Source organism: Cyprinodon tularosa, unplaced genomic scaffold, assembly GCF_016077235.1.
Source record: "Cyprinodon tularosa strain WSP-4 unplaced genomic scaffold, ASM1607723v1 ctg85, whole genome shotgun sequence".
In the NCBI taxonomy this organism is placed as follows: Eukaryota; Metazoa; Chordata; class Actinopteri; order Cyprinodontiformes; family Cyprinodontidae; genus Cyprinodon; species Cyprinodon tularosa.
This window is the reverse complement of record NW_024039618.1, coordinates 283718-308680: the sequence shown is the minus strand read 5'-3', so window position 1 is coordinate 308680 and position 24963 is coordinate 283718. Positions and strand designations below refer to the sequence as shown.

The 24963-nt window shown below is 36.5% G+C and overlaps 2 protein-coding genes across 3 annotated transcripts in view; both read right to left on the bottom strand.

Annotated features, from left to right (window-relative positions):
* Window positions 1-14448, bottom strand: part of gnai2b (guanine nucleotide binding protein (G protein), alpha inhibiting activity polypeptide 2b) — a 55796-nt gene extending 41348 nt beyond the window's left edge. Inside the window, exon 1 of the mRNA XM_038273010.1 lies at window positions 13884-14448. Coding sequence (XP_038128938.1) covers window positions 13884-14001 — 118 coding nt within the window. The 5' untranslated portion in view covers window positions 14002-14448. The remainder of the gene's footprint in view (window positions 1-13883) is intronic.
* Window positions 14449-16787: 2339 nt separating this feature from the next.
* slc38a3b (solute carrier family 38 member 3b) overlaps window positions 16788-24963 on the bottom strand; it is a 45346-nt gene continuing 37170 nt past the window's right edge. For both annotated transcript variants that reach the window (XM_038272966.1, XM_038272965.1), the window contains 7 exons: window positions 24775-24948; window positions 24601-24680; window positions 24412-24512; window positions 21308-21432; window positions 21081-21225; window positions 20141-20244; window positions 16788-20013 (listed from right to left, as the gene is read on the bottom strand). In XM_038272966.1, coding sequence (XP_038128894.1) covers window positions 19909-20013; window positions 20141-20244; window positions 21081-21225; window positions 21308-21432; window positions 24412-24512; window positions 24601-24680; window positions 24775-24948 — 834 coding nt within the window. In that variant the 3' untranslated portion in view covers window positions 16788-19908. The remainder of the gene's footprint in view (window positions 20014-20140; window positions 20245-21080; window positions 21226-21307; window positions 21433-24411; window positions 24513-24600; window positions 24681-24774; window positions 24949-24963) is intronic.

Genomic DNA, 24963 nt, shown 5'->3' with positions numbered 1-24963 from the left:
ATCAGTGCAAGAACGCAGGGTAAGAGAGCCCCGTAACCATGAGGAAGCAACCAATCGTGCACCCCTCTGGGGCTAAGCCACCACAGTGATAGAACGGATATGACTACCGGGCAAACAGAGCGCTCAAGACGGAGAGAATGGCTGCAGCTGACTGGGAATAGGGCAGAGTACATCAGAGAAGCCCACCAGAAAAACAGAGCTTGATAATGTGTCACGCAGACTGAGTCTAGCCTCTAGAGGCTAACTGTTATAGATGGAAGGACAGGTGAGGATCAGAGGAGCCTGCAGATGAACAGCAGTGCCCGGTGTCTGCGCTCCAGGTACAAAGCCGAACAGTCCTTCTAGGGCTAATTTAAAATGTTTTTTTTAAAAGCCATTAACAAAAATCTTCAGAACCTTTCCCCACTTCATTCTTTGTCAACAGTATTTTCTCCATCTTCAGTTTCCATCGCCTCCTTCACCAAAACAGTGGTCATCTTTATACCTTCTCATCTCCTAGTTGTCATACTTAATAATACAATGTTAATGTAGTCGAGACAACAGTGTTAAATAATTAATGGACTCAATGCTTAAATCAGTGATCAACAGACACTGATTTTGGTGATTGATTCCAGAAATCCTGATCTTTAATGTAAACAAACCTTGCCATCACCTGACAAGAAAGGTGATATGGATGCTGCAGAAGCCATTTTGTACCATGATGGCCTCCTTCATTTTGGAGGGGGAGAAGCATTGGGGAGGGGCTGATGTTGCTGCAGTCTGACTATTGCACGTCGTTAAAAAATTACACAACGTAGTTTTAAGGCACAGGAAATGAAAATCATCTCAACAATATAACCATACAGCATTAAAGCCAAATTCAAAAATATGCTTTTCAAATAATGGATTGAACCTCAAGGAGAAGTTGGGTTACATTTTGGAGTGTTCCATTTTGGAACCTCAGCTATTTGCAAATTATGTTATGCTTCTATTGACTTACACTATGGCAATGGCATTCATCCTGCACTGAAACATTGAGCAAAGCTGTGTGAGCAGCTGGGAAGGTAGTCAGCTCCTCTAGTTGTAGGCCATACTTGACTGGAAAAAAGGTGAAACATTCCTTCTGGTTTGTATATGATTTCCTGAATTGAGCAAAGAAGGTTCAATATCTTATCTATGAGTTCCTGGAAGACTATTGACAGGAGAAGATAAATGGAAATAAGGGGGCAGCAGTAATGAGGGATTTCCTCTAAAATGTGATGGTGACAAAGTAATGAAGTAGTAATGTAAAGCCACAACTTACTTCACCGATTATGATTATAAGAACAGTTTCTACAAAAAGGTTTAGTTAGCCATTTGGGTAGCTGAGGTAGGATCCCGCCATTGGGTAGCAAATATCTGTCATCATAAAGGAGATACCACTGCTGTTCTCCTTAAGAAAAATAAGCAGTCACTTTTTTGTACTCATGACATCCTGCCAAGAAAGGGCTTCTTAATTTCCTAGGTGGAGCTAGACATCATCACTGTAGAGAGGGATGTATATGGTTTCCCCCCCAATTCCTCCTAAGATCTCCAGGACTTTTTAATTACCTTCTTTTTACAATTAACACCCCTCATAGGAAGAGAATAAAAGGCATATTGATTGGGTATTGGATCAGATACTTTTATTAAAAAGGTCAAAGAGGTTGCTGGACAGGAACTATTTCCCCCTTTCATTGCATCTTGGACAAAAACAACTACTTGATTAAACTGTAAGACCTGCAGTATAAAAATACATTTAGTTTTTTTATTTGTGTGTGTTTTTGCCTAGGGTCAGTGGTGTTATTATAAATAAATACCAGAAGCCGGTGGCTTTTTCCTGGAATACACTGGGAGCCAAATCAATGACTGACCTTGAATATAAAGTCTGGAATCGATTGAGTCTGCATCAGAGACGTAAATGCTACTGAAAGCATCAAGTGCTGCAGAGCAGAGAGTTCCTCCACCATAGCAGCACTGCTACTCTTGTTAGATCTCCAAAACCTGCAGCAGAGAGGGAGGCAGGTGAGAAGGTTAACTGTTCCTTCATGTTCTTAGCAGGAAGTAATTGGGAGCAATGCATTTTTTTCTAGAAGTTTACCGGCCCGGACAGTGGAGGAGAGATCTACATTAGAGTTATGACATTTGAAACCTCTCTTTGGTGTATGAATCATTTCAGCTTTTCCCATCAATGCAAACTCATTTCAAGGGTATACATATATCAGAATTAGACACAAGGCTATTTGAAATTACATTTTAGCAACTCAGTCTTGTAGTCAAAATGTTGCAATAAAAACAGCCTAATTGTTTAAAAAGAACAAAAACAGGTATAAGAAAAAGTCAAAAGGATACATTTATAAACAATTTATAGAAATGGCATTTCAGCATATATTTTGCTTTGTCTAAAGTAAAGTATTCTCTAAGCATATAGGTTATTTTCTGTTTTTCTCCACAGCTATTATTTTAAAAAGTCACAGTCAGAACAGATTTTAATGTCTACGTGAAAAACATTGATGCTTCTTAATTGATCTACCTGCTACTGAAAACAGTGAGCCCAGTGACAGATTCCAAATGTAACCAACAGTCTATAATAAACACCGATTCATTAAATCTACCACTTCTGGAGAAAAAGGGGATTTTTATGTTTCAACATTAAGAACCTTGTCTAGTGTGTGTAAAAGTGTGTGTTTGATTGATGGAAGCAGAATCCTGCCCTGGTAATGCTTCTCTCTGCACTAACCTTTGAAGAACGATAATTAGAGGAGCAGCGACAGTTCGTTCTCCTACAGTTTGCTTTCCTGTGCATTTTTTTCCATCTTGCCAAAGAAGAAAATCAGGAAAAATCATCTGATATATTGGAGACTAGAGATGTCCCGATCCAGGTTTTTGCACTTCCGATCCGATACCGATATTGTTTTTGGACTTCCGATCCGATACCGATACTGGCCGATACCAGCCTATCCGAGCATGTATTTAAGTTTAAGTTAAAGTATTTAGCCTTAGTTGTAAGACTCATGTTGAAAAGGGTTTTAGTACTCTTGATAACATCTAGCCAGCTGAATTAGGTGAGATTGAATAAAACACAATGCTTGGTAACAACAAACTTACCTGTTTATTAAGAGATAAACACAAACTGGACAAAATTACGAATAGCAATCTGAAATTGCACAGTGAACAATAAAACCGTAAACAGTTAAAGGTCCAAGTATTACTGTAAGTTTTAATAAAAATGCAAAACAGGGGAACACTGGCGCAAAATAGTGGAATGGATTGTTTCAATCGGCGAAACTGGAAAATACAGACCGGATTTTTTTTTAAAAACTGGATCGGCAGTCTGGATCGGCATTTTACATGCTTTGCCGATACGCATTTTTTTGCCAATATCGGCGTCCCGATCCGATCCACGTATCGGATCGGGACAAGCCTATTGGAGACAGATTCTTTTGAAAGCGGTTGATAAATTAATCTAAAGGGTTTTATTTTATGTCCCGCTGGCCATAAAAATGTTTTTTCATCTTTATAACTAGCAGCAAACCCTTGATTTACGGTTGCTGGAGGGTTGAGCATAAAATAGCCCTGAGAGAGAGCAAATGTCCAAGGTTAAGCACAGCACCACAGCAGAAAGAAAAAGTGTTCAGCATCCCCGATATTTCATTCCTAATATTGATCTGCACTTTATGAGTGTTAGGTATATTCAAAGGGTTATAATTTATAAAATGATTTTTTTTTTTGTGCTGCTAAATAAGCACATGATATTGTTTACCAACATTTTCTACAATTATGTTGTTATTTTGATGGTGATCCAGAGCTTGAAATGGAATGGAATAGCTGTACTATTGCTTATCATATGTCATACTGGTTGAACCTAATCTACATTCTGGGAGCTTTTGGATCTTTGTCACAAAAAACGAAAATCTTTACAGCTAAAAATAATACCGTCAGGGATATGAATGATGCTGCTACTAACAATATTTTTATAACGTGTCGATTAGTTTCTAAAATAATCAATTGATAATCGGATTCCAAAAGGTTCCTTAAAGAACTCAAAATTAAACCAGGTGAAACTAAAAATTTTCAACTTGAGAAGTTCTGGATAGAGCATATTTAAAGACAAATTTTTTTATTTTTTTCCTAAATGCAAAATGTTGTTTTTTACAGTTTTGGTATAAATACTGCTCTAAGTGGGTTGCTCTCTCAGCTAAAGACATGTTTTAGAGTCTCTAAACTCAGCTTAATGATTAAATATTATTAAATTAGTTGATTATTTCAATAATCGGTTAATAGCGATTAATCCAATTAATCGTTTCAGCCCTGGAATGAATATTTCTCATATGTTACAAATAAACTTGAACATGAGTCCTTTGTGATTTCATGTTTCAAACAATGATGCTACAGTGATGATCATCATTCAATACAGAGTAAAAGCTTATTTACACCAACAATAGAATATTATAAATTTTTGCCACCCTGCTCGTTAATTACTAAAAAGTACAAGTGTTTTTTATTTTCAATAGTTAGTTATTTGGGCTATCATATAATAAGAGTGAATAGCGGTACATTAGTCGTTTAGTTTCTCCATCATCACAGTCAATGTGTGTTTGCTTTGGGCCCTCTTTAAATAAAGAAATACATTTAAAGTGTTTGCTAACTAATGCTTGAAACTGTTCCCACACATATCTGATGACCTACCATTTTTACCGGCATTACATCTAAAGAATGCCGGTAAAAATGCATAAACATTCCTTTAGCCACAGATTTGTTGATGAATATCATCGAGCATCCTAATTATGCCTCCTGGAATAAATCAGGTCTGAGTTTATTTGTTCATTTAATCATTTAATCTGCAGTACTAGAGAAAATGTTCTGTAAGTAGCTACATTTTGAACAGGAAGGAAGCTTTTTGGGAGTGAAGATCAGGTTTTATCATAGAACAGATGCATTTAAACACACAGGCCTCTACGTGATCAAATTCTCACTTCCACAAATTCAAAACCCAGACATTCTTCCAGGGTGTGCTAAACTTCCATCCTGCTGCAGGAAATATCAAGAGATCACTTCCCACTACATCAGAGCGAGCCAACACACAGCTGAACCACCTTAGACGATATATCATTTACTGACACAGGATCTGATCAAACACATGAACGAAGACTGAAAGATAAGCCCAGGCATCTCTCCTGGAATAAATCCTGAAAACAAATCTGTTTTAGCTACATTCTTTACAATTCAAAGTAATGCTGATTTAAATGTCTTAAAGCTGGACCATCTATTCTTTGCTAGGTCAGCATAAATGCTTTTCCTGAGGACTTACTGGTATTCTCCAGAGACATGACTAACAGTGAATAAGTATATGCTTTCAATGAGTGGGTAATTCTGAAGCTGTCATCTAGATGGACAGTCTCAGACGCTTAGCTCTCCTCTCTTTGCCATGAGAGGTGAGTAATGTCTGTCAAGCACCCTTATTACAGTTACCATGCTTTAGAAGCAAATTAAGAGGCTTTAGCTTCACTTGATGGTCATTTACATGGTTTTAAAGGATGAGGGGTGAAAATATGTCACAAAGTAAAGAGGGCAGCCTCACCTTAACACAACTTCTTGCCCATTTTATATGCCGTGTAATTAAACATGAAACTTTTTCTGTTCCACATTTTGGCCCCATGCAATACACCCCCTACTTTCAACCTTTAGCTCTTAGCTGCTACCAACACCCCCCCTAAAGTTGAAGCCACAACAGTCAGGGCTTGGCAATCTTCACTTGGCATTGGGACACCTCTTCTTGCACAGTTGACGTTTGGGTACAAAAGTGGCTGCGTATTTAAGTTTGCGCATACATAAGAAATGTGCCATCATAGGAGAGGAGACAAAGTAAGAAAAAAAAAAAGAAAACCTGAAACTGTGAAAGGGAAGTTAAGCTTCGTTACCTATCATTTCTCTATCATCTATTTGTCTTTAAAAATTAAACCCAGCTAGCAATTTCTAGTAAAACAAATGCGGCAATTACAAAACCATAGGACATAGTGACATGTCTTTTTTTTTTTCTTTTTTTTTTTAATAAAATTTGAAGATAGAGTTGTTGCCAAAGGATGAATTTTCCTACAACTAAGAATGAGAGGACTCAAAAGAAGACTTCAAAAAACAGTTGGCTTGAGGTTCCTTTAATTCAATTCCTCATAAACCAATACATCCAGTTACTGCAGATACATCCAAAAAACTGACGCAAGTCCAAATTCATGCAGGGTCAAATCACTAGAAGGCTAAATACAAATACTAAGGCTGGGACACATTGACCATAGGACAAAGACAAACTGGCAAAGGGAAGCTGCATAAACAGGGAATAAATAGGCCTAAAAAACAAAGGAGGAAGCAGGTGAATGACAGACTGATTGCAGAGGGTAGCTGAAGCCGCCTTAAATGAGACAGGAAGTAAATACAAAATATAACTGGAAGTAAAAAGAGTAACACAAGTTGCTTCTAACTAACAGGACTGCGCCTGACAGAAGAAGGGAATGCTATTACCGTATTTTCACGACTATAAGGCGCACTTAAAGGTCTTTTTTTTCCCTCAAAATGTGCGGTGCCCCCTTTGGTGCGGTGCGCCTTATGTGTGTTGTAACTGCGACTTTTGAGACCACCTCATTGAGGAGATGATGAAACAGTGGCTGAATGTAAGGAGACCAGGTGTTTTTTTTCCACTCATCACCATCGCTGTTAATATGTAACTCCATGCGTGCCCATCTCACAGCTGATGTGAAAAACATGGGGAAACAAATTAACGCTGTGCTCGCTGTTCAACCGCTCGACATCGGTGTGAACCGGACCCAGCAGGTGCAACAGAAGCAGCGAGTTTACATGCAAAGTCAATGGTTGACGCGCGTATAGGTGCAGCAAAAGGTCCCGCAGCGCGTTTTGAGCAGCAGGCGCTGCGCGTCGGGAGCGTTTAAGCATCTGACGCACCGCCAACCACAGACGGAGACCACAGTTTCAGGATAAGTGGAAGGCAGCGCCGGGCAAGTTACGCCACCGTTTGCGGATGGATTGTAGATGCTTGGACTAACGTATCTGCTGGCTCTGTTGTTAAAGCTTTCGCAAAAGCAGGCATTATTTCTGAGGAGCCGCGCTGCACGGAAAGTGACTCTGACAGCGAAGAAGGGGAAATTGGCATGTCTGATTTAGCGCAGCTGTTTAATTCAGAAACAGAGGATGATGACTTTGATGGGTTTGATTAATACTTTGTAATAAATACATGAATAAAGCACAATCATACTCAGTTTTGCTCCCGCTCTATTTTTCTACCTGAAAACTTAATTCAACAGCAGCCTCTGGGCCGGGTCTCCTCCTCTTCACCGCTGTGGCTGGCAGGTGTTTTTTCATCTAAATAATCTAAATCTTGCAGCTATATTTGCTGTGATCAGTGGGAATAAAGTAGTTTTAATATGTTTTTAAGTGAGAAAGTCCACCTGAAAACTTAATCATTGCAGTCAGTTCATCCAGATTATCTATTTCTGTCGGAGGCGCTCAGACCCCCACATACCAGCGCTGCACCGACAGTAGAAATCCCTTCAACAGCAGCCTCTAGGCTGGGCAGCCTCCGGGTTCACGCGGTGGCTGGCAGGTGTTTTTCATCTAAATAATTTAAACTGCAGGCACCAGAATACCGATAATAAAAGCGAACATATTCCGTTGGCAGGTTTCAGGATTTTAAGTTAATTTAGGAGTGATCACAGCGCTGTGTCATCTGCGATGTGTCTGTCTCACGGTCAGCTTCCAGGTTTGATTAATACTTTGTAATAAATACATGAATAAAGCACAGTCATACTCAGTTTTGCTACCGCTGTATTTTTAAATACGCAGTAGAGGTATTTAAAGGTAGTAGAGGACATGTACCTGTATATAAAAAATGCGCCCTATAGTCCGGTGCGCCTTATGTGTGTGTTAAATACAGAAATGGGACACATAACTTAGAGTGCGCCTTTTAGTACGGTGCGCCTTATGGTCGTGAAAATACGGTAAGTAGTTTTTAGGTGAATTTTAAAAATGCCATTTTAATTTAGCCCTAGAAGGACTGTTTCAAAGAAATACTTTTCTACCTCACACAGCTGATTCTCGGCTGATTCTCTGCTATAGTCTCGCAGTGAGACTCTAGTGGCTAGCCCCGGTCAGCTGTAGCCTCTCCTAGCTCTGTCTCCCTGGCAGACCATCTCACTGAACCTCTGTTGTCCGGAAGATTCAAGTAAATCCAAACCCAGTAACTGCCCAAATAACTGTGAAAACTGATTTGTCCTTAGACAGCAACCATTGTAGCTCTGGCAGTATATTTAGATTTGCCCTGCTAGCAGATTAACCTTTGCCTTTTTCTGAACTCTGACAGTTTTTCCTCTTATGTTTGACTCTCATTAAGCTGTCAATTGTTTAACTCGGATTAGTTTTCCTGCAATAGAATATAGTATTTACTATATGATACTAAAGACATATGAATGGCCCCTGCTGATATGAAAAAAAGAAAATGATGAGAGAATATGAGCACAGAATAGGAGAAAAATACTTAAACCAAAGCTGCATGACTTTTACCCCAAGTTTTAGCTTATCAAAATATATGACGAAATTAATTTTCAGGTCAATATACAGGATTTGATGCATGTTGATGTTCCCTAATTTTTAACAGACTTCCTCAGGGCTTAAGTCAGTCTGGTAAGGCACAGTACTGACCGGTTTAAAACAGAGCAGACCAATCATAGCATAGGAGGCCGGCCCATAATACAACAGCGATATGTATTGTACTATTAATGCTCTTTATCCTGGCTGCTGTAAGAGCTTTTCTTAAAATTAAATGTTTTTTGCGTTACATCCTTAGTTATCTGATTGGTTGTAGCCTGATGACACTAATCCTGTTAATCCTGCCTTTGGAACTGATCTATAGCAGTTCTTTACCAGACTAATACGGCGAACACATCATATCAGTCTGGCCGGCTAGGGTTGTTGCTTTCGGGGAAGCTAAATCTGGAAGTTGAAGATCTAGCGCCCCAAGTGAATGAAAGTAACACAGTGTTGCCTTCAGTAGAAACACCCCTCAGTAGAAATCAAAGGTAAAAGCATTATAAAATAAAACAAATTACGCAATCAAGGTTTTAAAAGCTTTTTCTACATAGAACATCTTAACACATTGAAAAACCATCAAGGGACATTACCTTCATTTTTCTGGAAAAGCTGACTTTTTTGCTTCTAAGGTCTCCAGAGGATATATACTTCACTTTTTTCATGTGGCCATAGTCACTTAGAAAGAAGTTTATTATAGTTATATTACATTATTATAGTCATGTAGTTTATTTGTATATTATGATGGTGTTGCTTGTCATCACCAAAGGAAGTGCAAAGTTAAAAGAAAGTAAAGTGATCATTGCAGCACAAACCTTTACAGCAAAATTAGGAAAAAACAGATGGGTTGTTGCTTTACATTATAATAAATCAAAATTGATAAATAAAAAAACAGGAAACTATCTCAAATACTTTTAATATTTCTGAAACTATAGCCAATAAAATAGAAAAGAAGAATCACATTTATACCATTGTCAGTAATTTCCTTCTGATTATTAAAAAAAATCTAATTATTGTTAATTTCAGGACTCTAGAAAACCAAAGACGGGAGACTTCATTTGTTAAGGTCTTCAATGATACTAAAGAAATCTACAAAAAATTACTTATATAAGAACTATAACAATGCACATTCATATCAATCAGCAGCTTTCTGATGCTCATGAGGTTTTTATTGTTGTTCCACCTTAAGACAGGGTAAGAATCTGTTTCCTGATTTTACAGGAAACTCCCAAAAGAAATACAGAACTTACAAAAAAGTCTTGAATTGTATTATCTTTGGCATAATGTTGGTTATGTAGTTGTAAAAAAAAGAGACATCAAAACCTCCACCAAGAAGCAGCCCTACATATATCCATTAATACTTGAGCAAAATGGGTTTGATATAATTCCTCAGGACACATTGTGAAATATTTAGGCAGTGAGCCGAAGCATCAGGCAGAGTGCGCCTTTAGCTCCCTAAATGTAAGAGAGAGGCTTTTCATCCATCTGCAAAGCAACACTGTCTGTGCCTTTTCTTCTTTGTTTGAGCAAGTTGTTGTTCAATGAGATTATTGTTTTTCACCAATTTGTCAGACAGCTGATTACAGATTAAATATTGATGGGATGTGTATGAGACAAATTTAATCAAAGCAATGATCGCATTGAGAGCTGTCAAATTTATCCCAGAAAGCAGGTTAAGTTACAGAAACAGGACCAAATTGAGGTGATAAAGTAGAGCTGCATAAAAGCAATATTTAATAATAAAATGCCACTTAACTAAGGACAGTTTTCTTCTGTAGAAAAGAAAAAAGGAAAATTCAAACAAGACTCAATTTTATGTCTTATCTGGTAATATAAATAGTTTATTTATAGAATAGGTTTAGGGTATTTCTGCAACATTTAAGGTGAACTGTTAGTTTCATAGTAGTACAGTTTTAACATTTACTAAAAATGAAAAACCTTAGCAGCCTTGTTTAGCTGGACGTGATCTACATTATATATGCCACAGTAGCAGATTATTACCAGTACCAGATCATTCTAACAATTAGAAATACAAAAGTACAATACAAATCAATTACAAAAAACATCAAAGGATGCTTATTATTTATTTGAAATACATAATTATCAGTTTTGTGCCTTTAGAATGAATAAAGTATACTGAAAATTAATAGTAATGAGAGAATCTATTTCAAATACATAAGTTTATTGTTGAATAAACTTATGAATTTTATAACTTGTGAATTGTATAAATGTCATCTTGATTGTTGTGCATTTTTAACAATAAACTTAATGTATTTGAATTTAATGCATTCAGTATTATACATTTTTAGTAAGTATGCTTTATTAATTCTAAATACATAAAACTCACAATAATGTATTTTAATAAAAATAAGCTATACTGAAGTACCGAATATGCAAAATATAAGGTTTGTTTTAAAAGATTTGTATTCGAATTATCTAAAAAAGTAAATGGGATTTTTTTTTTTTTTACATAAATAATAGAATGTTAGTGAAATATTTTGTGGTACTCCCAGCCATAGTTGGCAACATATGACCCAAAAGCTTTTTAATTTGACTGTCTGTACTGCCCCCAGTACAGCGATACCAGAAGCTAATGAGGTCTTTCAGAGCTGTATATTATAATAATTGCAATATATCATCTTTCTTACTATATCTCGATATATACATCTGTATACATCTGTATAAATCACATTGTCACACATTGTGACACATATTGTGTTACCAAATTGTTGCTAATTCACACCCCTAGTTGCAGGTGTTCTGTGTGACCAGAATGGACCCGTTCAATCTGAGAAGCAGCATTAATGACCCCTCTCATTAGGAGGGGTCATTAATGCTGCATGAGCTAATTCAGAATGAGCTAAATCCAAGTGGAGTCTTCCTTTACATTAGGCATTTTTATTCTGTTCGTCCCAGTGCCTGCTTTTAACTTTAAAAAAAAGGAAGAACACAAAAAAATCAGATAACAAGGAAGCTAGGATACATACCAACAATATTAAGATGGCATCAAATAAAGACAAATAAAGGTAAAAAAAAAAAAAAAAAAAAAAAAAAGAACAGAAATATTTACATGAATCATTGACTGCTGTGCTGGAGAGGAGAGGGTTAGATGAAATGAAAAATGATCATTCAACCTGCAGCTGATTAAAAAATAAAAAACCAAAAACTCTATTCAATTTAGTACAAATTTTGATTTTTGATTTTTTTTTGGGGGGGGGTTAAAAGATCAAAATCGGACCGTCAGATATGGTCAGATATAAAGTCAGATATGGATTGCATTTGGCAGCAGTGGGAACGTAGGTTATGACAATGCACATCAATTTGGTACCAACTGTTCCTGTGCTTTCACCGTTTAACAACAGCAACCTTGTTTCTCATATCAGAGGATACGTCTCATTCTGAAGTATGTGTGGGTGGGTGTGTCCAAAGAACACTGGGGTGCAAAATCAGATAAAGCGACAGCTGGTTTACAGTAGAGTGAAGAGTGAAGAAAGGGCACGATCAACCATCAAGATGTAACAACGTTTAGCTCTACACTGGTGAAGCCAGTTACTGTAGATGATCATGTTCAGGTTCTAAAGTTACACCTACTGCCATCCTAATCTCTCCTAAACTCTCTACGGACCTGATTTCTGTTATGGGTGTAGTGTGGTACAACGGTTTTTTCAATGAAGCTCAGAAAAAAGCATGAAACAAAAAGCAAGGCAATGTTTCACCATTTGCAGCTTTTCAGATAAAGCCCATAAAAACTGTGTTTCTACCTTAATACGACAAAGCTAACAGTGCATCACCTTAGTTTTCGAATCAGTGCTAAAATAAAACTGTAAAATTGGCAGAAATTAAATAGGTCCAATTAGTTGAAGTTCTAGAGGGACACTGGCCCCTGTTGGCCCCTATTGGGTCCTGTCCAGAACTGTCCATGCTTTAGAAAGAAATCAATGTGGAAGAAGAAATTTTATGACTGACAAAAAGCTAACTAACATTGTGCATGCAATATAAAAAAGTAAAACAAATGAAAACTGCAACTCCTAAATAAAGTGTGCAAGGGAAGATATTAAATTTTTGGTCCACTGTTTACAGCTGATCCTGCCACATCTGAAGCACTCATTGAGTGACATTAAGGACAGCAAATTGGTCACATCTGTGGAAAAAAGTTCTGATTTGGGCAATTTTTTTGCCTCCAGTGTAAATGTATCTTTAGACACAAGTTAGGGACTTTTACGATCTAGAAATCAGAGAAAGCTATTAGTTGCCAACAGGAATAACTTCTCTAATTGCTATTAAATCATAAGTGGATTCAGCAGCCTTTTAAAACTTCTATAGGTAATAAATTATGTTGCCTATCGTTCTATTTGGTCTCTTAACGGTTTGTCTGCAGATTTAGCAGCTATTCAGCATAAAGTTGATGTAGGTATGAAAAGATGGGAACCAATTTTCCAGGATCTGTCTGCTTCACCAGATTACACCCAAAAACATCTCCAACTGACAGGTGTATTATTATTATTATTATTATTATTATTATTATTATCCACATTTTTATTGTTAGGCAGCAGTTTTGTACCTTCTGGTCAATGGAACCTTAACAACAGGCCAATACCTCGACATTGCAAATAAGAAACATTTCCATCCTCATCCGCCCCTCACCATCATACACCAGCTAGAAAACAATCTCAGAGTTGGAGAGTTGTTTTAAAAAGACATGTCAGCCTCTTATTGATGGGGAGAAAAGACAGCAGAGGAGGATAAGGGGGAAGTGAAAATGTGGTGATGAGTGGGAGGATGTGTTGGCAGTTTGCCAAGTTTTTGCACATACAGTATGAGAGGAAATGGCCAAGTGAAGATTGAGGAGTGTGTCTCCAGGGTGCATGGTTATTTTAATAAAAAAAAATTGGGTTGACACTTGGGAGTGAATTTTGCAATGTACAAAAGTAATTTTTAGTTAGAGTGAAATCAGTGGGTTGCTCTTTTAATCTGTTTATCCCTGGTCCACAGGTTTGATAGAGTGTATTGAATAAGGCTTTCTGGGAAACATGCCAGAACAGGGCTCTGAAAAGCAAAGCAGGGCAATTTGTTGACATAACAAATACCCGATTTTATCTCCAGAAATCATGACACTTGTGTTGGCAAATGAATAACAGCTTAATTAGTGTTCAATTGCAACTCTTGTGGCTATTTCACTGTAGGCTATCTGCAAATACAATACAAATAAATCTACAGAGAGCATTAATTCTGTTTAGTAAATACACACTTCTTCCAGTTAAATTGTGTACACTGGATCTTCAGAGGTAACCTACCTAATAAAAGCAGCTTCACTTCTCTCGCTGCCTTCTCTCCATCTTCCCGGAGGTTTTTGTCAATCATCTTTGACCTCTCCGCCGCAGCCTTATCCTCTGCGCTCACAGTGCATCCCATGGATCCGGTGATAAGGGCGCACCGACCACTTGCGCAAAATAAAAAAAAAAGAAATGTATCTGCAGATTTTTAAGGTTATAGATGAAACAACCTACTCTATACCACTGTTAATCATATAATTTCAATCAGTGCTCTTTGGTCCATGCCGAGACGTTCTAAGCCCCCTCTGCCCTACATCCATCCATCCAGGGGCTCTGAGATTCCTGCGCCCGCTCGTCTCCTCAGCCTGCTTTGCTGCTGAACAGCGCGTCCCTCTGTGGTGCAGCCAATTAGTCTCGCGCGAAAATCCTCTGTTATCGTCACGCTAAAAGTTGTCAATCGACCGTGCTGACGTCACTTCTGCAACTTGTCGCGATAGTCCAATTAAAAGCAGGTGAGCTCTCAAAGCCCCGGACCGAGCGAAAGCAATTAGAGGGAAATGAGGCGGTGCGGAGATGTCGGGGGGAGTACCGCTTGCAGACTGCTGTGGGCGCTGTTGCTGTCTATTTCCTCTACATTTCTGCAGAATATAGGTAAAAAAAATGGAGCAATACAGGGTAGCTACACTATTGCACAAGCTGGTTTGTGACTTTAAAAATGGTAAATGTGCCCATAGGTGTTTATGAAATGCCGTGGCACGTAAATTGGCCAGCTGAAAAACTAGTTCACAGCGCCACCCAGTGGAATTAACCTGCATATGGCCCCTCAGTAACATTCAGTGTACCTACTCCTGCCCTTTAAAGATTTTTTAGAATGACAGAGAAAGCTATATTAATCAAACAAAAGCAGGCTAAGACCAAATGGCCATCATAAAGACTCTTGAAATAGGTCTATAATAAATTTAACTAATCATTTAATCTCAACAGTTAACAAAACAAAATATACTTATTCACAATTTGAGCACCAGAGGAAAAAAAAGTTACAAAATTACAATCACAATTCAAAATAAATGTCGTTTCAATGTATTTTACAAGACATACATTTAATGTGCAAAAATAATCCAATGATATTATCTCATTCTTTTCTTATCCTTATCTTATTTTATTCCTATTTTATACACTGTTTATATGGGAAAGGTGTAATATTGCTGTGTGGGTTGTAATTTTACAATTTTTACTTATTTTATCCTGTCTTATACTATATTTTATTTTGTTCTATTTTACTTACAAACTTACTTTTCTCTCATCTGTAAATGGTTGCACTGCAGGAAAAGCATTTCCCGCGAGGGATTAATAAAGTAATTCTGATTCTGATGCGAGAGAAAATAGTTATTACTGCAAATAGTAAAGATGTTGACTTTTGTTTTTTAATTCAGCTGACAATTATGTGGTTTTTCAGTTAATGCAATCTTAGGAACAAATTGCAAATCCTAGTTAATAACCTTTGGCTCGTGCTCCTTGTTTAAAATGGTTGGTTCTTTCCTCAAAAGAAACTATTCATGTCAATGAATGTGTCAGTGTCATCAAGATGAAAAGTCTGCATATCATTTGTGAACAAGTAAGTCGTATGGATTTGTCTTTTTTTATTATTTTGACATGACATATATTACTCTGATCTAAGGATCTTGGTGGCACTACCTGAAAGTGCTTAAGCTAGCACTTTATACACCATTTGAAAAGCAATTTGAAAACTAAAGTAAAGTTGCCCTCTGTATTTTTAGTGAGTGCACTAAATATCATACGGTAAATATGTATATTTTGACATTTTTATTGCATGTGCTCTTTGTTTGCTGATTTGTTCACAGCATTGCGCAAAACAAAAAAGACCTTACTTATCAGAAAGATTCTCTCTCTTACGTAACCGTAAACGGTATTGCAATACATATTGGGAATAAATATAACAGATAGTAATGCAAAGCATTTATGCACATCCAGATTTTCCTCTTTCTGGGGACATAGTTTCCTATGCATCATAGTTAATATCTTTTGCAATGCGGCAAGGAAAGTATCTCCTCAAGTGACAAATCCATAATCTGCAGGACTCCACTCTGATGTTATCACGTGCTGCATCCTTGGGCGCTAGCAGGGTCATTTGGGTATGTGGATAATGGTCATATACCTTCCACCACCAGGAACAGAATAACTACTCTACTGGATTTAGAAATCATCTTGTTATGTGCTGTAAAATACAGTTTGCTCATATCTGAGAGGTGAAATCGCACATTATCCCAAACAACATCCTTGTTCAGATGGTCTCTAGTTAGACCATTCTCAGGAATTATGTCCCTGTAAAAAGTCAGCAGAATTGGGTTGTATGGACGAAGACAGGGATATGGGTCAGGACATTGTTTTGTGAGAGGGTTGCAATGGTTGCTGTCTTTCCAATGTGATATGTTCTACATAATGTATCTTGGAAAACTTATTGTATAAGATGCCATGTTACTACAGTACAGATAACTGTCATTTACAAATAGCATATGACACTACACAAACTAAAATGTTTACAACACAAAACATTAGAATATGTATAGAACACATACATTCTGTACATGTGGTACATTCATCCTACTGACAATTGGCCTGTTCTTCCTCAGCTTTGTTCGCTTCCTCCCTGCACTCTTCCCCTTCTGCCATGAGGCTGAACATTTCTGTGTCACAGTTTGCTTGAAACGGTACACACTGCTCCTTTTATAAATAGTTTTTAAAAATACTGTTTGTTTATTTGGGGATAAAAATACCTCAACCTGCTCAAGAGTGATTGTTGTACATATTAGATAAAAACTTGAAGAATATGAAAAAATGAACAAACAGTGGTTACCAAAATCTATCTGAACTGGTTGAAAGACAATGAAGACAACAGAGGCAGTATAACATCTACAATTATTTTATTTCCAAACTAAAACTGTCCCAACTATTTACACTTTACAAGCTACTGTAAATAAGCATCACAAATATAAAATGTTTACATTTATATACAATATTTATATAAATTTCTGCTTTAGTTTTTGTTGTTTAAGATACTGAAGCGTAATATCTCACACACACATTTTTAAAGACAACTCAATTGTTTGTACTATAATATTGACTATTGTTAAAACTGCTAAGCCAGTTTAAATACATTTTCAAATCAGTAGGTAGTCAGTTGTCATTTTTGGCATCACTCTGTGGTGATCACAAAAACATTAAATAAAGCAAGGCAACGCAAACGGGGGATTATATCACATCTAAAGGAAAAGAAAAAAAAGGTAAGGTACCAAAGACAAAGAAGAGGAAAACATATTACAGAATTTCCTGTTAACATAAACACCACTATATGAGTGGCATTTAAACAGGAAACATAGAAAACATTAAGAAAAGTCAAAAATAAACACACAGTCGTATTTGTTCAATTAGACAATGTTCTATGATAGGGCTTGTCATATTAATGAACATTTTTAAATAACTTTTGAGCAGGCATTAAACATAGTTTACTTTTTATTCAACGTTGAAAGTTATGTTTTTATTAACTGTAGGTGTTGACTGTCTAAACAGTTTGCTTGGATGGATGGATGGATGGATGGATGGATGGATGGATGGATGGATGGATGGATGGATGGATGGATGGATGGATGGATGGATGGATGGATGGATGGATGGATGGATGGATGGATGGATGGATGGATGGATGGCTTCTCATTAGGTTAAGGGGTATCAAATCAACAAATAATTAACCAAAAACTAAACTACATTGAAGTCATGTGGTGCATTATCTGAGCAAATTTAGGTTAGTTGCAATTCCTCTTTTATTTTATTTTTTTTAACTACTTCATTATCTGGTAATCTATATGTATTTCAAATCAGCTTTATTATACTTGATTTTTTTGAGTTCAAAGATTTAATATACAAGTCAGTCAAAATAAGATTAAAATAAAAAAAATAACAATTGGCAGTAACGGGGAAAATATTTTGAGGACACAGAATTTCTATTTTCTGACTTAAATCTGTGGTAAAACTCTGCCCTGTTATGCAAATAACATTGTTTTGGTTGTAAATGTATAAAGATTGTTTCATTAATTGTAAAACCTAAAGTTTATTATTGTAATGCTTTGTGGGTTCAGAATGTCTCTGAATAACAATTTGTGAAAAACATAAAATATAAAATATATATATTTTTCATTGTCATCATCATACTACAGCACAGACTGAACCTTAAAAGCTTTTCAGTAAAACTTAATTAACATACATTACTGCAAAGAATGAAAAGGTTACTTTGCAGTTCACCATATAGGGTAATAACATCATGCAAGGCAGGAAATGCAGATCTAAGTGTTTAAAAAGACTTTTTAAAGCGTTACTATCCAGTACCATAAAAACTCTGCAGCAGCAGCACAAAGGCACACTTCATCAAATTAGCTGCTGAAGGCCAGACACTATTTCAAATCAGGACATCTACCTTGTTGTTCATAAACATGCAGACAGCTTCTGTTAAGTTACTTAATATATATGTATGTATATATACAATGCTATAAAATATGAGTTTAGACAACAATAATACAGAAAGTTGGAGGAGTTCATAATATAAGAGCCACTTAAACTTTTCTGGTAAAATGACTTTAAAATTTTAACCTTATGAGTCTTGGTCTATTCTAGTATTCAGATAGCAGTGACATCAGTGACACCGGTACGGTAGTCTGAAAATCATGGTAACCTGCATATTTACTGTGACCTTAAAGCTGTAAAACATGTTTTTAAATAAAAAAAAAAAAGTCAATTCAGTTTGTATAACCAATGCAGAATGATTGATAAATATTTAAATGAATCAATTTGTGTATATTTATTGGATAAGGAAGATTGTTTGATTTTAAAACATCAATAGTAATGGCCTGTTAAAAGAATGTAATTCATGATACAATTGTTAATTCATTTAATCTTGATAAAATCTTTAACAATGAATTAATAATTAATGACTACCTGTTTCCTGGACGATAAATTTCACACAGTGGTCAATTTCGCCCAGTCGCTCTTTATAATAGGAAAAACAGAAATACATGCTATTCGGGTACAACAGAGAAATGTTAGTCTTTGTAAATTTGAGATTTTGGCTTTTAACCGCTTTTACCAGGCATGCCTATAAATAACAAATGAAATGATAGATAATGTACACTAGTCAGCTAAAGGGTCAGCAGCATACTCTACAGTAAGCAAATGTTCAATATCGCAGTATGTTTGGGCTAAAAGATTTAATGGGAGGAAATATTAGTATTATCAAATATTGCTAGTTTGTACCACCATAAAATAAAAAAAAAATCAAGTATAATGCATGTGAACATACACAGCAGTTAAATATAGATCATTTTAAATCAGATAACAACACCTCTATTTACTAAATAAATAAACATTTTCGAATGTTTTTATGCCATTCTAAACTATAAAAGGCACTGCTATTTTGCCGATGAAGAGTAAACGTTTTCAAAAAGCAAAACGATCATTTCTATAGTCATAAAGCAATTTATTTATTAGAATGGCACACAAACATTCAAACATGATGATGATGATGAGCAGATAAGATTGATTCTGGTTTTACACAAGATCACCTGACTGCTCCTGCTTGTGCGTATCATTGAGGAGAATTAAAATATTTTGTTATTATTTATATGCACAGAACCAGCTTCATTAAAGCCATAGCAGCAGAGGAGGGCAATTTCACCATCTCATGTGGAGTTTGTTGTTTCATTTTAATAAAATGTATATGAAATACTCTGTGATATAAAAAAAAATTAAATTATAAAATGCAGCACAGGGAAGATTTTTGTTCAGCTGTTTGTTGAGATATAATAAAGCTATTGATTCATTTAGTGTTACCGGTATATATATTATAGTGTGTATTTTGTAATGTAGCAAACCCAGACTCCATGCTGGACTTTCTGGTACTGTGTTCTACTTCCTTTCAATAAAACATATCGAACAAATATCTTCCAAACTCTGTGCATGGAAGCAGGCAGCACAGCTGTTAGTGACCTCCCGCAGACAGGCTGTTCCCTGATGTCCAGTCGATGATAATGAAGCTCAGACTCATCACCATGAAGGAGAGGCCCAGAGCGGCAAAACAAGCAGCCTTTAAAAAGATTCAAAAGAGAAAGACTTTACCCAAAGCATTTTGTTTTGAATTGTCATTTCAGCTGAAAAGCCTCTAAAACTAGAATCTGACCATGAAAGATCTATGAAAATTCTTCATAGCTAACCAGTATTTTCGAGGTGGAGTTCATGGGTTCGTCCTCCTTGGGAACGATGCGGATGTAGAAGATAGCGGGGAAAATGAAAATAAGGCATGGAGCCGATGTGGCACCTGAAGCATAAAAAAAGACAGAAAGGTGGTCTTAGGGACTCAGGCTGCTGTTTGAAAGGCTTGGTTTAAAGTCCTCTCAGGTTCCTCTGTTGCAGACCCAGCCGCAATGCAGAAACCACTTTTAACATCAGCTACAAACCTTCCATATTTGGTGTTATACTGTAGCTGTATGAAAGCTGTGATGTTTTTAATGCGTATCTTTAGATGCCCACTGCTGTAAAAGCAATTCCCCCTTTGGGATAATAATCCAACTTAAATTACCCACGTTTTCTGACATGCAGGATATCATCAATCCATTCAAGTCAGTTGGTATAAATATCCAAATGTATGTAGCAGGTCAGCATAAGAGTTGTTCATAAGCCACATATTCTTCTTGTTTTATTGGGCTTTAGCAGTAAGGTGTACAATTCTTAGGAGCAGGGTTGTTTTGAAGATGTTCTTTGTGGTCCCTCATGTTTTTGCCCCCAACACACTAACAGTGGCCTCGGCTTAGAGGACACACACTGACAATAATATTGATTCTAGCTGTCACTTTTTTCCTAGAATAAACATGTGTAGGTCACATGTTTTAACTTTCAATTTGTTTTTCTTGTGTGAGCAGGAATCAATACCTAACATAACAGTTCAAATTAAAAGGTTTCGGTAATAGCCATCATTTCTGTTTTCTATGTGAAATATAATAATCTGTCTTGTTCAGAGGTAATGTTGTTTTTGTTATTTGTCAACCACGTTAATTCACACACAATAAAAATAAAAAATAGATAAAGCCATTGATTGTCAAATATTGTGCAGGTAGAGAAGCTTTAACTTCACAATGTCAGTTTTTATGTACTAACCAATGATGCCGAATATTCCCAAAATGTTAGGAGCAAATATCACCAGCATGTTGATTAAGGTGAGAAGAAGGAAAGCAATGCTGGTGTGACGTAACCAGTTGAAGGACCTGCTGGGGAAAATCATCTCTTGGATGGCCCTGCGTACCTGCAGACAGAGCACAAATATAAATTGGGATATTTTGTGTGGGGGGTTTGAAGTGAAAGAACAAACAAATGGCCTAACTTACAGGGAACAACACAACTGGAACTGTCAGTGTCACAGCGGTCAGGACAGCTACTCGAACACACAAGATCAGAACATCAAAGGGATCGATGCGGTTGTAAGTATGCAGTAGCTCTGGCTCCACTTTACCTGTAGGGACATTAAAATAAAACTCATTCATAAAAAATAAAATAAAAAACACCCGAAAAATGGAAAACAATGCCTTGGTGACAATGGATTGGGTAGCAATTTAGATCTAAGAGCCACCACTAGAGGGAGCCGCAAATCTGTGTAGAAAATAAGGAGCTCCATCATGCAGCAATGATATTTTATACAAGTCAAAAATGAATCCACGTAAACATAATTCTATTTCAGTAAATTATAAAAAGTTGATGCACTTTGGCAACTCGATTCATAAAAATTAAAAATAGTCCTTAGCAACCGTGATACATTTCAACTACTTGTTTCTTTTCATAACTTGACCTTAACATAATGATTGAATTTAAAATATTTTTCTTAGATTTTTTTAATTTAAGTTTTTGAAAAACACCAAGACTGATTGCCTTGTTAACTGCACTGTCTGTGTTAGATCAAGTTGATCATGCACAAGAACTGCAAAATGTGCAGCAATGAGCTTAAAGGTCATCATTTAGAGACTATACACCAGGTAGAAAAATCATAGACCTTAAAGAAAATCATACAGCTTAGAATTCAGACCACAGTACATTTTGAAAACCCCCAGTTTGTGTTCAGAACAGTTTACATTTACAGTATTAATTAAGATTTTCTAAAAAGTCTCAAGTAATCAAAGTACTTTAAAGGTAAACAAACAGCTTGAGCACTTGGAAAAATTTTTGAATTCCTTTAAAAAAGAGGAACCCAAACTCCAAAACAAACACAAAGACAAATTCAACAGGAAAAAAACAAACAAACAAAAAAAACAATAACAGATCTAAAACCAACAGAACAAACACAAGGGAAAAAGGCTGAAATCACTGAAAATAGGCATTAGCTAAATAATAAAGGGTGAAAATACCAAAAAAACAGCAGCAATGTTCATGCTCTAGACCAGTGATTCCCAACCGGGGTAATCATATTCCTAGTGGTCCACGAGTGCATTGCAAGGGGTACATGAAAATAGTTTATTTCTTAGGTAGTAACATAAAATAGGGCTGGGATCTGTTTTGCCTTGTGAGGATCCATCTGAAAAATAACCAACTAAAAAGTTCACAAAGTTCTTTGAGCTCACATTCAGCTTTGACACACATTCAAACCAAGCAGAGGAACAGACTGGATGTAGAGAACAGACTGGTATCTGCTGTTTTTCCACCCTGAGCTATTGGAGCTCATCAAAGCAAGCTCATGTGTCATGAATGTTGAAATCAAAGTTACAGAATGGAGTCAGTATGACTATACTCCTGGTAAAAAAACAAAAACAAAAAACAAAGGGGTTCACAAATCAAAAAAGGTTGGGAACCACTGCTCAAGATGACAGGGGGAATCATCCACCAAATCAGATGGGACCAAAGTATATTTATGTATCATATGAACTTGCAGCGTGGATAGGAAAAGAACTCCGTACTGCTTAGGCCAATTCAGACAGCCTTTAGCATTCTTAACGCCTTTACATGATCACTACAAACACAGATGATGCTTGTCAAATTCGGACCACACCCTTCTGAAAAGCATGCATCACACAAAGTACAAATGAAGAAATTATGTATTTTTGTTGAACTTTTTGAGGTGGACTAGGCTTATTCATTCTCATATGGAAAGGACTGTGAATACTTGTACAGCTCCTAAGCACTAGATAGAAATATCTATAGGTCCCTGTGCTAAATGTATTATCTATAGGAAGCCTCCAGCTTCCTTTTCCTACCTGCTCTCTTATTGCTGGCACTATTCGGCCAAGCTCCTACTTCTTTATTTTTCATGCGGTCAACAGTGGAAAATCTATCAGGTGTCAGAAAGCAGTTCTGCTGTTTCAAATCCAGACAGCCTTTAGTCTTTCCAGAAGCCAACATGCAATGGAAATGCACATAGGTGACGTTTGTTTTTTTTTGTTTGTTTTTTTTTGTGGAGGAGTTTGCAGCTTTTTTAAAGTCACTGTTTTTGGTATATTTGAATTTTCTGTGATTGCAACATTTGTCTTTTGCAGGGATTTTCTGTTGCATTTAAAGTTTAGTTTCTGTTTTGGGGGAATTTAAATTATTCAAGTCCATTGCATTTGCTGTTTGTCACAGGTCACATAGAAGAGCTGCTTTATGAAGCTGAGAGAAAGGCAGGAAAATAAAAAAGATGAAGCTGAAGAAGAGCACATAAACGCAATGAACAGATTGAACTTTTTTGACAATTTGTTATTTCTCTCCTTTTGCAGCTCATTGCCTGATATTTTACTTGGTATTGTTCATCTACTTCAAAACACATCTTTGCACCCAACTTTACATGATCTGATCTGATTTCATTAACATACATTGTCTACAACTTGGTTTGTCAAAAGGAAATCCCTACATCAAAATAGCACACATATTCATAAACACAAGGAAGATGGTAAATAAATATAAGACTGGACTTGCTGCTGTAATAAAGACAAAAATTATTGCTATTTGGCAATATTACTTACACAATGAGAAGTGTGTTTGCTTTGATTTTACCATTATAGTTTTTAATTCTCATAACCAAAATGTGTTTCTTGTCTCACTGTCTAACTCATAACATTCATGACAGCTAAAGCTGGTCTATCTTGGTAGAACCATTGGAGGATCAGTCATGGTGAGTCTCTAGTGAAGTTCTTGGCCCCATTTACCTGCTATGTACTTCATATGAATTGATTTTTATCTCTATTTGTCAAATTAGACCAAGTGTTTTTCAAATAAAGTTCTTAAGGCAACTGATTAAACATTTTATGATTTAAAATGTTCAAACTGGCCAATATGATTACTTTGCTACCAGCTGGTTTCTTAGAAAAATACATATCTATTATCTAATTTATAGGTTACCACAGCTTAAAAGCTTTGTGTATACAGTCCATTCTGTCGATAAATACTGCTCTAGATTGGATCAAATGCACTAGAAAAACTTTATTTACTATTGGCCACTTTTTTTTGTTTTTCCGAGAGCTGCTCTCACCATAAAAAGTCAGGTAGCCAAAAAGAGCAGCCAGAAAGTACATGGTGTACATGACAAGGATGGAGACGTTGGAAACCTTTTGCATCTTCTTCTTTGTTGGACTGAAATCAGAGATTGGAAAGTAAATGCAAATGCCACATTCTACACAGAGATTGTGTTAAATACCGCAGGTTAAGTGGGATGACTCACTTGCGTAGCTCAGTGTAGATGGGTAGCACCTCAGGGTGGCAAACAAAGGCAAAAGCCAAAATTGGGATTGTATACGCCGTCTATGAAACAGTGCATAGACTCATGTTCAGTACCTCTACATAAATGTTTAAAAGCAAAGAAATTAGCCAATATTTCTTTAGCTTAGATGCCCACCTGTGAATTGATGGTGAACATGCGTGGGGTGCAGTGTGAGTCATTGTCTTCTTGAAGCAAACTCTCACTGCTGCCATGGATGTGGCTGGAATCATTCAAGCCAAGGTGTGCAACAGTGCTATTGACTGAGAAATCTTCAAAAGGGCAAGGGATCTGAAACTTCTTATAGGTTACCTACAACAAGAGTGA